The sequence below is a fragment of the Typopeltis vanoorti genome, chromosome 5 (assembly GCF_054136105.1).
Source record: "Typopeltis vanoorti isolate ZY-2024b chromosome 5, IOZ_Tvanoo_1.0, whole genome shotgun sequence".
NCBI classification, from domain to species: Eukaryota; Metazoa; Arthropoda; class Arachnida; order Uropygi; family Thelyphonidae; genus Typopeltis; species Typopeltis vanoorti.
Genome location: NC_143553.1, coordinates 78,842,749 through 78,859,062, shown reverse-complemented (window position 1 = coordinate 78,859,062; position 16,314 = coordinate 78,842,749). Strand labels below are relative to the sequence as shown.

The 16,314-nt window shown below is 33.5% G+C and overlaps 1 protein-coding gene and 1 pseudogene across 1 annotated transcript; both read left to right on the top strand.

Moving 5' to 3' along the window:
* Positions 1-226: 226 nt before the first annotated feature.
* LOC150106573 (uncharacterized) lies at positions 227-1,908 on the top strand. The gene is made up of 2 exons (XM_090393435.1): positions 227-607; positions 1,350-1,908. The coding sequence occupies exons 1-2, from the start codon at positions 227-229 to the stop codon at positions 1,848-1,850; spliced, it is 882 nt and encodes a 293-aa protein (XP_090249561.1). The 3' UTR covers positions 1,851-1,908.
* Positions 1,909-7,339: 5,431 nt separating this feature from the next.
* Positions 7,340-7,919, top strand: LOC150106572 (protein LSM12 pseudogene; annotated as a pseudogene).
* Positions 7,920-16,314: the final 8,395 nt, after the last annotated feature.

The following is a 16,314-nucleotide window of genomic DNA, read 5'->3' as shown; positions in this document are numbered from 1 at the left end:
GCAGTGTTCCTTTCCATCCTTTTTCTGAAAACAACTGCTTACATCACTATGAAAGGATTTTATTCTAAATATTTAAATTTAATCCGTAATTATATTTCTCCGTAAATGTTGTAAAAACGCTCTCCAAGTTATGATTAATGGATGGTTTATTTACTATTTTTTACACTCTTTCCACAGATGGCGTTTGCTTCTATCGAGGATAGCCACCAGTTTCCTAGCCAAATAAATGAAGGAAGCGGATGTCTTTGGGAAAGGAACACGATTGCCATCTTCCAGAAAAACAGCATATACGGTGGAAAATGGGTTGATTGAACTAAACAGTCAACAGAAAGATACCGAAGGTCGAACAAAACTTGATCGCGGATGGCTTCAGGCAGTAGAACTTGTTCGTTATGGTGCTTTTGAAGAAGCAAAATGTGTATGGAAAAATGAAGATACGCATGGGATGATTATGCTCTTCACGAATGATTGTAGAAAGATCAGTGACCTCAAGAAAATGTCTGAAAACACAGAGCCTTTTATATTTCCTGAAATACAGTTTAGGAAATTTTACGATGACCCAGCATCCTATAGAGCAATGTTTCATTATCCAGTTCTTGAAAGCCAGGTAAGCTTTACGCTAACGTATATAAATCAAGGAATTCATGAGATGGGAAATAAATTTCCACCATATCTATCACTTCCTCTTGAATGACTTCTATTAAAATTTGGAATTATAATTGCACTGCATATCGTTATATTTTTATTTCTATATTATCAAATCCCTAGAGTCTTATATTATCTAATAAAATAAATAAATAAAAGTAATAAAAATGAAAAAAAAAATCTTAGCCCACCCACAGTACCATTTTACTACCATCATCATGATCGTCAGTGGTTCTAACAGGCACCTTAACCCCACACATCGTTCCAAGTATCCTAGGATTCCGTATTCATAACTCCAGGATAAAGTGGGTAGCCCTATCATTACACGTTATTGAATACGCGCAATTCTTTATCTGTAAACTGCACGTGTTATACTGGTCGGTTATCATGGTTGTTTGGCGGAAAATCCTAGTTTCGGGAAGGGAAAATACTTCCACTTCGGTATGAGACTTTCAAACCTGCGGGCTTTGTCTATACCTCATGAGCTACGGAGATTTGACTGCACTATAGGTTTCCTAAAAAAACTTTCGTTAGTGGAAGCCAAATAAAATTAAATGAATAAGAAAAAGAATACTCGATATAAATGATATTGTTCAAAGGCCAAATAGTTTTGTTGAGATTTTTTAACCCGTCTGGTAATACAAACGTCATCTCATTATGCGTTGTAAAATGATCACTGACATATGTTTTTTTAATTCCAACAGATGGAGCTGTCGCCAAGCGATGTGGCATGTTTTTGTCCGAATGTAACACCGCATTCTAAAATACTTTGGGTTAGAAGTGATAAAGACGAGTACGACGAAGACAACAGAAATGGAGGCAAATGGCTGCTACATGAATTCGCTGAACCTGAAGACAGTGACGGACTCTCAAATCTTGATCGCAGTTGGTTGAAGGCAGTGCAACTTGTGTACAAGGGAATCTTCGGCGCCGTGAAATGCGTAATGGATGAAAGTGAACCGATCCGATGTTGTAGCGGAATGATTTACTTCTTCACCAGCGACCACCAAGATGTAGAAGACGTGAGGAAAACAGCAGAAATCATTCGATCTCACGTGCAGTATCCTAAAAAAATTAGTTACAAAACAGACGAAACCACCCGTAAGGGGTATTTTAAGAAAAACGTTCCCGTAGGGGAAAGGATCACCAAGTTTCATTATACTGCTGATGGCGTTCTTCTGAATAGTAATGGTAAAGAGATCTGACATAATTCGGATCCATTTGACAATACTAAAATTCTGTTTCATTGACTATATTATTTTGTATTACTCTTTGCGTCGAATAATTTTGATATATTCGATAAATATAAATATTATTAATCTATAGTTTTATTATTGCATTCTGTGTAATTATTCATGTTGATTGAGTGAATACATTCAATAGCAATCTATTATGAGAGATTTTTTCTTTGTTTTTTTTTTCAGAGCTGTTAATTCCGATCATTTTTTTAAACAATTCTAATAAATTAAAACCTGCAGCAAATGAAAATTATTCGAGTCTCACTTTCTCTCTCTCTGCACTAATATCTGTAAAATAACATTAATTATTTATTTATGTGTATACAGCGCCTTTTGTTAAATGTGACTTAATTTAATTATTTATCTTAACTTTTCTCTACTTTATTTTGTTCACTTCACTAAATCTATCAACTGCTTTGACATAAACTTCTCAAAGTTAATCCCACCGTGACCAATTTCTGTCCCTCCCTGCTATTAAATAAACTTCGTGTTATAAGTATATGTAATGTAAGCAGTTCTCCACTGTCATACAAATCAAATTTAAAAATTTATTTTTATTTTCGATTGCGGCATCTAATTTGAATAATTATTGTTTGAAAGTTAGGGTGAAGAAAAATAGGAATTAATCACCAAATATATCAATATTCTCTATATGCAAGTCGTAACTATTCGTACTAAATTATGCCCACAGGTTCACATTTTGTTGGAGATAGTGCATTAGCCAAAGAACAGGCCAGGTAGTTACAAAACAAAACTATTTATTTTAAAACTTGACAAGAAGTACATTACGTATGAGATACTGTGAAATTATTTCACTTAATGCTTTTACAAGCAGGGGAACGAATTGTAGCCACAAGGCAAGGAATAAAAAATCATTAGCTTGCTATGAAGAAATTTTGTGTGACAAGAAAAAGACATTATGCCGTCAGACGAATCTGTTAGATTTTATGAAACCATCGACATCGAAATAACTTTTTTTTTTATGTACGAAAAACTACAATTACATTTCTTAAAAAATATGCGTGTTTTTGTAAACCTTTGATCCCAGTTAACTAATATTTTGTATATTTGCATATATAAATTACATGCAAAATTATACCCCGAGTTACGCGAATTCGACTAACGCGCTTTCTGTTGGTCCCACCTACCGCGTAACTTTGGGGTATGACTATATTACTAAATATTGAGAAAAAAAATTGGGAAATCGATTGCGAAAAATTAGCAAAGCAAATTTTTTCGCGAGAGATTTTACATATTAATGCTGAAATACATATTGAGAACAAAAATAGAGCGAGAACGGTCTAATCTACTGTAAAAAATCAATACCTGTAAAATCATGTAAAATATGTTCAATAAAAAAAAGCTGATTTTTTTTGTTTATATTTTTCCAATACATAATTAGAAAGAATGTTCATTTTGACACTTGCACTGACGGTTATCATCAGTGCAAGTGTCATGTGTTGATATTTTCAAAAGCGTTCCACTGATTAATTTGCAGCCAATAGCTCGCAGAGATAAATTCTTATAAAGGCAAATTGCATTGGATTCAATAACCTCGTGTTAATCAACGATTGTTGCTAAGTGACAACAGCTTATGAGCAACCTTAAACACGATTTTTTTACTTTCAAAGATTACAAAAATAACGATAATAATGAAACCAAAACTGAACTTATAACATACGTTTTCTCGTGTTTCTAATCCAAATTTAACTAATTTACAATGAAATTGGCTTGAATATTATTTAGTGTTTAAGTAGATTTAGAAGTACTAGAGAAATAAAACCAGGCTGCCAATATAGTCATGTGCTAGTTTTCTGTCGAGAAAGACGCCAAACTTACACAGAAGGGTAACACTTGCAGCAAATTAATTAATAGTAAGTGTGAAAGTGTTTAATTGGTCACTTTGGAATCAAGACACACTTGCACCTTTTTTCTTTTGTATCACTCCCATGAGCATGAGTTGTAAAAGCTATAGAAAGCCAATTCCTTGTATGGGAAGAAGTCAAATTGGTTGATTGGTGGAATTTAAAGCCTAAGACAACTGAAACTACGAGTCCAGTGTGCTATGTCTGTAAATTGCGTGTGTTCTACTCAGTTTGCCTGTTTTGCGAGATGAAAAAGTAATACGTTTTAGATATGGTAGAAAACCAACGTCGTGTGTTACTGAACTACAAAAATATTTATTGCGACTTTAAATTTAAAAATTGTAATTAATTTTTTTAATTAAAATGCCAAAGCAAGATAAAAACAGTGGTGTGTTGGTATATTATTCAGGTGCCTTTCCTGGTTCTCCTAAAACTATGAAAACCACATTTTTTGTAATGGTTCAAAAAATTACATCTTGACATAGGTATTTATACATAAAATTTTAAAAATCATGCGAACGCATACTTGTTTAGAATGATACCTGCTGTTGAATGGAATTGGGTAGTTCAGAACTAAATCGAACACCTACCCAGTTATTATCATAGTATAAATATTAGTCTTATTTTTATGGAAGGACTTTATTCTACATTATACACATGAATGGTGTATTGCCAAACTTGTTGATTGGACACTTGATTATTGGAAAACTGTTTTGGGTGGTGGATCCTGACACATTCTCCGCAGTTCAGACATATTTGGCATGTGGACGGAAACGAATATCGCACTGTTGATGTCACGTTCTGGACAATTCTGTTTACAATGATCTGGGCATTCTGTTGAAGCGATTCAGCTGAGGATTAGCATGATAATAATGTATATGTATTTCAAAGTACGAGCTATGGCAACATGGTTTAAAAGTAGAGGAGTGACATAGTTGGACTAGTCAGTTATGGAATTACGATCTTGATCTAAATCCCTGGTGTCCTTTGAGAAGATATAGATGCTCAGCTAAGAGCGACACTAACCTCTAACTATGTATTCTAAAGAACTGAGATTTGGTGATTTGGTGGTGGAACAGCCTGGGATACGGTTGATTTCTCAACATGTAGTAGAATTTCTATCCAGCAGAGCAACTGTTGCACTCACAGCCAAACGTTGTGCCGAAAGAGCACACGAAGATTTCGAAAATAAACTACAACGATTGAGATCCGTGATCCGCGAGCAATCCCTGCATATCGAAACCATAGTTTGAGGACAAGACAGTTAATATTATGTCCAAATGTATCTTTTTGTAATTAACTTGTGTCCTTTATCTTCATTTTGTGTGGTTGTGGGACGAAAAAATGCAGGTTTCTCATTAAAGACCCTGGTTTGAGTCTCATCTAGAATTGGAAGAGCGTTCTTGATAAGGGTATTTCAGCTGGTGAGGGTCAATTGCCTTTATTATCCTTCTTCCCAGTTCAAATAACGTTTTAATGCCTACGTGTTTCATAGATTACCAATAACTTATTGGTAAGCTATGAAACACGTATCTCACTGAATTGCGTTTGTTCTCATGACTACAACCATAAACAATGATTCACAACATAACTGTGGATTTTTGGAAATACTTTTCAAAATGGAGATAAAATATTAGCAACTTCTCCAGCATCAACTGCATTTATAGGAAAAAATTCTGCACACAAGTAGACAAATCGAACTAATAAATTGCGTTATTCTCTTATCCATCTGACTGAATTAATAATATATTTTTTAATAATAGGTTTCATTAATTTCTAAACTGTTTATACATGTAATTTTGACACTTTTTTCAATCAAGCAAACTTTATTATTTATATGTAATATTAATAATACATTACATGAATATATATATATATATATTTTTTTTTTTTCCCCCCAATTTTACAGTTTATTATCTTTCAAAGGAAAATTATTAAAATTTTTGTTGATTTAATAAAAAAAAATTGTTTAATTAATTAAAATATTTCGTTAATTAATTAAAAAGTTTGTTTAATTAAAATTATTGTTATTAAAATTATTATGATTAGGACAATGTAATATTATAATTAATGTTAAAATTAATAGTAATCCTAACAAAAACAATCTTAATTTTAGAATTTTATTTACAGTTCTCATTAACAATTACTTTTTTATTAACATGCAATAGATAATGCTAAATGCATTTATTTTACTTTTCACAATAATAATTAAAATAAAAAAAACTCAACAGCAACAATGAACCAAAGAAACTACAAATTTACCACTTTACAATTCTGTACTAATCATGTGTGCAATTCGGTACATCACTTTACTTTCGTTTATCATTATCTCTCAGAGAATGACATATTTTATAATATTTAGGAAACAGGAGTATAATTTCTAACTTTACACTTTTCACTCTTAACAATCCTGCTCCTCCTCTCTATTTCGAAGCTACGGTTAGCTTTTATGAAGAAAGTGGAATTAGCATACACTATTTATGTTTGGTCATTTTTATGGGTAGAAAGCAAGCGTTCAATGCTGATTGTCAGATTTTTTATCCACAGAATCCTGTGCATCAAAAATTTGAAACACTACTTAATGTCACTAAGAAATTACTTCAACAACATATATCATAACAGAGACACATATCGTATAACATGACCCACCATACCACTTTACACCCAAAGATCATTCAACAACTCATATGGTCCTGCAGTGAGAACACGTCTTATACCCATACTACTCAGCAACCTACCACAAAACTTAAAACACATAAGCAATTACAGAACATTAAAACACGAACTGTGGAAGCTATACAAATACAATTAATATAGTACTCACACCTATTTTCAAACCACCAGCATCCAGTGCCTGCTTTCCACCTTAAAACATACCAGACATAAATAGTGTATGCTAATCTCACTGTCTTCATAAAAGATAACCTTAGCTTCGAAGTAAGTGGAATTAACACATCTTAATCAAATAATCCTCATTGCAAATTGCTACAGTTAACTTTAAAGTCACAATACCTTAACCGATAATAATAAGGATGATATTTATTATTATTATTATTATTATTATTATTATTATTGTCCGCGCGGTTAGCCTAGTGGCTTTGCGCTTCGCAACCATATGCCTGGGGAAGGAGTGTCCTAGGTTCGATTCCCGTCGGAGACGTGAGGAGGTGAAGGATCTTCCTCAGCCATAGCTAAGTTAGCCGGTCTTGGGCGCGGGCAGTAGGGTTTTTTCCGCCAGTTTATCTGGCGTTTTTCATCCCGAAAGCAGGCAAACCGGCCCCGTGAACATACAGAGATACAGCCAAGAATACCTTGAGGCATAGGAGTGACCATTCTATCCTCGTATTTCGGATTACGAAATCCAAGCATGCTTGGAAGGTTGTGGGCCTTAAAGGCCTGTTAAAGCCATTGGGATAGAAGCCATTGGGAAAGAAATGAAAGAAGCGTAATAGAACAAATAGTGACATATTAAGGAAGCTGATATAGGTAAATATTATCATAGAGGTGAAAAAATCCTCAAAAAAAAAAAAAAGTATTATTATTATTATTATTATTATTATTAAATAATAATCATCATCATCATCATTCACCATGGTGGATGATGGAGAAGAATTTTTTAGTGTTGGAACTGTTGTAAATTTTAAGACATGTCACAATCAAGAGTACGAAAGGGAAGTCGTTGCCTTATTATCAAACCAAAATGCTTGTATTAAAATGCTCTAGTTCAAATGGAAAAGCAAATGCTAGTGATATCCATATGATCAATTTGGATTACGTAAAATATGTAGTGGTAAAGAAAGCTGCTTCTAGCAATCCACCTCCACTCCAACTTCTGAACTTGGAAAAGCTAAGTAGCAGAGCAAAGCAAAATATAAATGAGAGACAGTGCCTTGTGAGTGCCATGTCATCTGGTGTCAGTACTGAAGGGGTCAAACGTTTTCTTACCATCACTAAGACTATTACTGAAGTGTCTTGGCAAGGAAAGATCATTGTAGTTATGAGTCAAGTGACGCTTTCACCACCATATAGACCTGAAAACTGCAAAGGAAAAACACTGAATCATGTTCGCAAAATTGTGGAAAAACACATTAAAGACCAGCAGCATCAGATGCAACAACAGCAACTAGCATCAGAGCCAAGATCACATCATCAACCAGTATCTATATCCTAAAGTCATTCTGTAGTGCATTTTGAAGCCAACAGGGAGAGGGGAAAATAAACAAATGTAAATACAAGAAATAAATTATTTTCATGGGGAAAAAAAAGAGACTCAAACTGCTGAATATTCATTTTGAAACTTATATCTGCTCCTTGGAATGTACTATTTGCATGGTCTTCAATAGCTTTATACGTGATATTTATCTCATTCTGTTAATATTATCATAGATGTGAGAATTTTTCAAACATAAAAATTGTCACATCTCTTCATATGCAGTTTAATGCTTACATTATCTGTAGCTAATTCTGAACGTAATGTTTGCTTGCAGCTTTTTTTGGGTAATGTTAATGGAATTTTTTCCCCACTACCTCAAGTGTAGCTATAAATTAGACCAAGTCTGTACTTATGCATGCAGTTGATTGTACTGTGCCTTTAATTTTCTTTAATTAATTATACTGTTTCATTTTGTTACTTTTGTAAAATCAGCTGTTATTCAGACTTGAGCCTTTTAATTTATTCAAGTATATGTATTATTATTTTTATTATGAACATTTTTGGAATACCTGAAGAGTTTTAAACATTCCCACAGTAACAACGTAATTTATAATGCAGTATTTGTCACCAAAGTCTTTAGTGTGCTTTGTACATAGCTTATTTAGGTGTACACTGTTTAGAACTTTATTGAAACTTTTGTTTACTTATTAAGTATATATTATTATTATTATTATTTGACACCTCCAGGGAGTCCAAAGACTCATCGAGGGAGTGTGTGCCAACAGCATCGAATGATTGGTCCCCTTCCAACTACTAACTGCGCTCAAACTTACTTAACTGAGCCATTAGTAGCAGAGGCTCTACCAATCCACCAACCTTTGCCGGCATCTTAAAATATTTCTACATTTAAGTGAATAATATTATTGACACTTGTACATTGTTATGTAAATTATTGATTTCTGATATTTTCTTTTGGTTATTCCTATTTCTAAAAATATTTACATAGCAATTTTTAAAAAAATTAAGTATACTAAAAATGGGCACATATGTATTATTCTTAGTTTTTTATAATATATGTTTAATGTTTTATTTAGCTATTGTTTGTAAATTAGTATTTAAGAAACATTATTTTCTTTAACTTCATTAATAAATTTTGTGATTTGAATTGTCAAACCTGATTTTTAGCCAAGTAAGTGTTGGTCACAGGAGTCTTTTATGTCATGCACTACTATGTTTAAATAGCCAAGCAGTCATCTTTCCATTCTGTACCATTCAAATATGTACATTTCCAAGGAAAGCTTCTCTGTGCGTGTTGGACCACTGCCATACACGCTATGATAAATATTAAATTTATACTTATACCTTAAGTATTTATGGGCAAGAGAGGCGAGCCAAGAAAAATAGAAGAAAAGCAGCATGATGCTGTTAAAACACTGCTAATAATAACAATAATCTGATTAATGCCAGTCAGGATGAGTACCTTCTTAGGAATTAATATAACAGACATTTCTAAGTGTTATTTGGTGTGTCTAACTAGATGTATAGATATAGATTAAATAATTTTCATAAAACAGGTATAATATATTTTCATTGCAAGACATTTACTGTCCAAGGCCTTTAATTCTGGGATAACGAGTCTCATGAACCAATGATAAAACATTTGTGAATTGGTAATTGTGCTTAATGTTATATCATTTGTGACAGTTTACACACACATATGCACAGAAACGTCTTTTATGTAACAAGTTTTTCTATGTCTTCTCTCCTTTTCTGCTTTATGTTTAAGGTATCATAACTGGCACTACTGCTCAGTTTTGTTTATTTAGTGCCCTTGACTACCAGTCTCTTGATTAATATAATCTTTGACAAGATTTTGTGAAATATTTCTTTAACGTATGATTAATTTGAGAAAAATATATAGATGTACTATTTACTTTGGAAAAAAAAAATTATTATTATTATTATTGTTATTATTATTATTATTATTATTAAATAATACTAACACTAAATGCAATTTACAGGCCACCAAACTTAAACATAGTAAAATTCTTGCACAAACTTAATTGCTGGCTTTCACACCAAGAAATATGCTCAATTTGATACCTAATGATAATCGGCGACATAAACATAAATATTGCAAACGAAAACTAGAACCACGCTGTACAATACCTAGACATGCTATCCATGTATGACTTAATACCGACAATAACATCATTTACTAGAGAAGAAATATTCGGAAATACTGTCACTGCTTCCTGCCTAGATCATATAAACATCTGAGCACCACCAAACAGTTACACTGCATCAGTCATAAAGTGCAAAGTAACAGATCATTACTTCATGGCTCTAAACCTGCACGCTAAGACAATATCCATGCAATACTCCACATGTGAAAACAACACTAAAATGATAATAGACGAAGAAATAGCCAACCGACTGGGAACACATGGCATCAGATTCAGCAGATATACAAAAACATTAAACTCACACTGAGGAAATATATAAGAAAGCTGCAAAGAAAGTCAGAATTCGTTCAAGAACAACCCAAAATCCATGGATAAGGCAACCCTTAATCCTTGAAATATACAGCAAGGATGCTCTACAGAAAGAATTAAAGTGATATCCAAACAACGCAGCTTTAAAAACCGAATATATTATAACAAGGAATCGCCTTAAAGCGCAAATAAGAAATGCAAAAAAAAAATGATTACAGAGTCAAATTAACCTCTGCACAAAACAACATGAAACAAACCTGGCATCTGATCAACGAGATGCTAGATTGTGCTCCCAACACCAACGCCTCCGAAATCATAAAACACAGCTTCATGAAAGACGCAAAACCTATCTAACAACTGGCAAATGACTTTAACCAATACTTTGTAGACTCCAACGAAGAACTGCATAGAAATATCCCTCCAATCGCAAAACGTGATCCCTCACTTGCACCACAATCAAAATAGACAGTATGGTCCCCAACTATAAAAGAAGCGGAACTTCTCTCTCTGTAATACATCAAATCAAACCAAACAAAGGTCCAGGAATTGATGGTATGAGACCTAAGAATGTCAAGCAACATGCAACTAGTTTAGGCGCTATCCTACTAAAATTAATAAATAAAATATTTAAAACAAGACAGATACCAAGTATGCTAAAGACTGCCATTATCACATCCATATGCAAACATGAAAAAATAAATTTAATCAGCAATTACAGACCCATATAACATTACCAATTATCAATCAAATTATGGAGCGGATCATACTAAGGAAACTCACAACATATACAGAGAATTTTCATATTATCCTCAAAACACGATATGGTTTTCAGAAAAATAAGGGAACAACATCTGTCTTGGAAGACTTTACAGACGTAATTAATACCGTCTTAGACAAAAACAAAATTGACATGGTAGTCTTTATTGATCTAACTAATACATCTGATACACTCACACATCAAACCTTACTAGAAATACTGAGGCATGTTGGACGAGATGGGTCTCTTCACAGGTGGTTTACAAACTACCTTCAAAATAGAAACCATATCACACACATATCGGTTCAAACCGAAGCAGAGAGCTACCACTAACCCGTGGAGTACCACAGGGAGCTGTACTCTCCCCAACTTTATTCAACATTTACACGCACGATATTAATCAGCTACCATCAAAGGTAAGACATTCCAATACGCAGACGATACAGCAATAATATCCATCCATAATAACGCAAGCATAGCCAAAACAAATATGCAACATGACATAAAGCTGATCATACACTGGCTTACGAAAAACTCCATACACCTAAACTCAGAAAAGACAAAATTAATGATATTCAGAAATCCACTGACTCGACCTGTTGATAACAAATATATAACCATCCAACATTCACCCTCCAACATAAAAACCACACAGAACAGTAAAACCACTACAATCACTCAGGTTGAGACAATACGATACCTCGAAATTTACTTCGATGCAGATATGAACTGGAACATCTACACAACAAACTCAGAACAATAACTGGCAAACTCTACAGGTTATAAGACATAGTTCCCATACGCCTAAAACACTAATATACAAAGCACTATGACAAAATATACTACGATACGCTACAACAACGTATGCTTTCTGTGAACCCTACAAATTAAATAGATTAATGTCGGTACAGTACAAAATGATAAAACTGATCTTTTGGGAACAAAGAGAAAATCACGACTTTATGTACACTGCAATGTCGGAACACAAAATACTGACAGCAAAACATTAATGTCACTATGCAGCCTTGCTAAAACATTATTTTAATGCCAATTACAGGACAGTCAGAAAGACATACAGTATAACAAGACCTCAGACTACTAATTATATCACATATAAATACAATAATCACCACGGAAAGGCCACACAAAACGTCTACATTCCCGACATGATAAACAAATTACCTTTTGAATACAGAAACCTTACAAACCACAATAGCCTGAAAAGAGCTCTAAGAACATACTATGAACAAGAAACACGCACCCAAAATACAATACAAACTTAATCAAACACTATATATTAGTTCAGGCGTCCAGTCAGTGATGCATCAAGACATTCCAAGTTACCCTGTGTGTGCGTGTGCGTGCGAGAAAATCTCAATCAACCTAGTTCCCAACATGACAAACAAACCAATAAATAATAATTAACTGTTGTCATCCTAAGACAAACTTAACACATAAGCTTCGAGGATGAAAGCTGAGAAATTACATCTCATCCAAGATCAATAAAAATAGGGAAAAACAATCCATATATCACATTTAAGTGCTGTAGTTACAGCGCTTAAATATATTAAAATGAAAATTGTAAATATACGTAACTCATTGTTAAATGAATAAATGCTGTATTATTATTTTTAATACATTATTCAGGAAAAAAAGAAAATAATGAAAAATTTGAACGAATTTCATTGTTACAAAAAAAAAGAAACTAAACCTGTTTTAAATATGTAATCACAATATGTAGTCATAATTTTAATAATAAAAAAATAGGATTGAATTTTTAAATAAAAATATGTAATCAATGTTATCATATGTAATCAAATGCACGTAATGTATGTCATACGTAATCAAATGTATGTTATTTATGTATGATACGTAATCAAATGTATGTTATTTATGTATCATACGTAATCAAATGCATGTAATATAATGTAATGTATGAATCATGTGGAATCAAATGCAAAAAATGTAATGTATGTATTATATGAGATCAAATACACGTAATGTATTTATAATATGTAATCCAATATATGTAATGTATGTATCATATGTAATCAAATGTATGTATCACATGTAATTTAAATATGTAATCATGAATTTTAATAAAAAATGCCACAAAAAATTGCCACATTATTGTTATTGTTATATAACATGTACTAAACGAAAAATATAATATGAGAATAGCCTAAATGTAAATCGCTATGTGATAAAGATAACACTTTGTCAAATAAAAAAAAAGAAATATATAAATAAATATATACTTGAGTAGTCTGAAGAGTTCTCGGCCTAACAATGAAAAAATGAATTTATAATTTCAAAATTATTTTTATTTTTCAACATAATCTCCCTTAAGACTAATACGTTTATTACAGCGATGCTCCAGCGCCATTATCCTGTCCCTGTAGTGGTTCTCAGTAAGATCTGCAAAATACCTCTCTACAGATGCAATCACCTCTTGATTCGAATCAAAAAGCTGACCAGCGAGGAAGAGATTTAGTTTTGGGAAGAGATAGAAGCCAGACTGAACCAAATATGGGGAATAGGGTGGATGTTCGAACAATTCATGGTGCAGATCCCTTAATTTTCCCATTGCCAAAACACCTTTGTGGGCAGGTGCATTGTCCTGATGAAAGATGATTTTTTTCTTCTGCAAACCGGGTCTTTTCTGACGAATTTTTAACCATAAATCTGGTTAAAAGATCGGAAAAATATTCCCTGGTTATCGTTTTATCCTTGTCAAGATAATTAATAAACAACTAATAAATGCCTTTAGCATCCCAAAACACCGATGCCATGTAGTTCTCTTCTTGCCGTTAAACAGCCGGCTTCTCTCTATTGTTTTGATTGCTGTTTGGATTCTGGTGTGTAATGTTTAATCGAAGTTTAATACAACAGTTCATAGTGCCAGATTTTGTCAAAAACCTTTGCGATGTCTAGGAATACAGTTCCAGTATGTTCAATTACCAATTATATCCTGTGATATACTTGATCAATCTGTAAAATTGTTGGGTGGTGCTATGATATTGGCGAAATACAAATCGTTCTTTTGGAATAATGTTTAATTTGTTTACTGAGGTTTGGAGTCTGGGGAGAATGATTTTCTCCTCAATTTATCCTAAGTTTGAGACCAGGCTGATAAGGCGATAATTTTGAGGTAGATGTGGTTCTTTTACCGGTTTATGTATGGGAATTATGTCTGCAATTTTCCACGAGGAAGGAAAATATTGTAATATGAAGATTGTGTTAATTATGTTAGTAAGATGCACAACAGCTTTACGGGACAATAATTTGATGGCTTCGTTTGTGATGCCATCAGCACCAGGGCTTTTTTATTCTTTAAGTGCTTTATGATGACATATATTTCCGCTGGTGATGTAGGTGTGATTTGGCTGGTACAGGTGTCAGAGAGTTTTAATGTGTATCTGATATGGCGATGAATTCTGTATATATGATTAAGTTTTCATAGGCTGGTCTACATTGCTTTTCTACGTTCGTTCCTTGTTAGGGTTTCTTCTTTATCTGCGTCCGTATGTGAAAGGTCAAGGTCTGATCGGAAAGGGAGACTCTTGTTTCTGAGATTCCTGAATAGTTTCTAGATGGAATGATCATCAGGGGAGATAGAAACTAACTTGTTTTCCCATAGTTGGTTTCTATGGTTTTTAGAGATCTCTTGACTGAAAAATTTAAGAATTTGTAAGAATTGAGTTATTTTGTCTTGCGGAGCATTAGTGTTATGATATGATCTACCCGCAAAGAAAAATCTTGAGTTCCCGAAGGCCTGCTAGCAAACTCCGAGTTTGAAAAAACTCACTGAGTAGAGGTGGAGATATCGTGCACTCACTTGGCCTCAACTCAAAGTTCCTACCTCCCTAAAGAAACCAAGCATCCACCACTGGTCCTCATCGCGGGTGAAGCCAATATAGCCGATAAACCTCATGTATTTTTCGTGCAGAGGGGAAGAATGTAGGATTCGAGGTGAATCGGAGCCAGTGAAATGTGAGAAACACGATACACCGCTGAAATTAAGTACCTAATCAAACGGCTAAGTTTTATGACAAGCCTAATTTCAATCATCAATCGTTCTACCCTGTCAATATCCAAAACTAATCAATCCAATTCTAATCCAGTACTAAGGAAATCGAACTCTCGGTCGGCACATAAATTGTTTACTTAAATAAGAGCCAAAAGGGTTCATTTCGGCGATGCAAAATTATATAAATCAAGTGAATATTAAATCCAGCATTATTTCAAAGCCGAATGCAGAAACTATGAAAGTGTCGTACGAAATTTGACGAGACAGCTTACGGGAATACACTGTATTAGTACTGAACGAGAGGTTTTGCTCTCTTAAGGTTTCTGCCTGGTCTCTGAGCAGAACTGACCAGTTCTAAACAGCTCTCATGCCGGTGAAACCTTATCAAAATGGATCAATATAAGCCGAATATTATGGACACTTGGACAGAATATCCCTAGTGCGCTCCTATACGGTCCGCACTAGGGAAACGCGTAAATGCTGGCAAGTGTTTTCCTGGAGCTCTCTGGTCAAATTTCGTGCGAAACTTTCATAGATTCTGCATTCGGCTTTGAAATAATGCTGAATTTAATATCCACTTGATTTATATAATTTTGCATCGCCGAAATGGCTCTTTATTTTAGTAGAAACTATTTATAAATGTTTTTCATCTAAAAAAGAGTGAGAGATGCGATACGTCTTCTAGTAATTATTTTATGCATTTTATACTTTATGTAGGCTCTTCAAAATGTTCTAAACCTCTCTCTCTCTCTCTCTCTCTCTCTCTCTGTCTGTATGTCTATTCTGTTCTTGATAAAAGGGGAACTGTTCTTCCCTACTAATTTGCAGATAGAGTAAATAGCCCATAGAACAAGTGTATTAAATCTTATATCGTGATATTATTTTTCTGCAATAATAGAAATGAGACAGGCAATATAAAAATATTGAAATATCTGATTGATAACTCTCTCCCACTTACATCATTATGTTATCGAATATCATTGAATCCGATTGATAAACTGCAATTTAAAAGTCAAAACAACATTTATCAGTTAGATGAAACGCGAGAAAAAACAAAACTGATAAAATATTCTAGGATATGTTCCGCTATCGGGAGAGCTAGTACGGGGTTTAAAAGCACTGTTAGTTCAC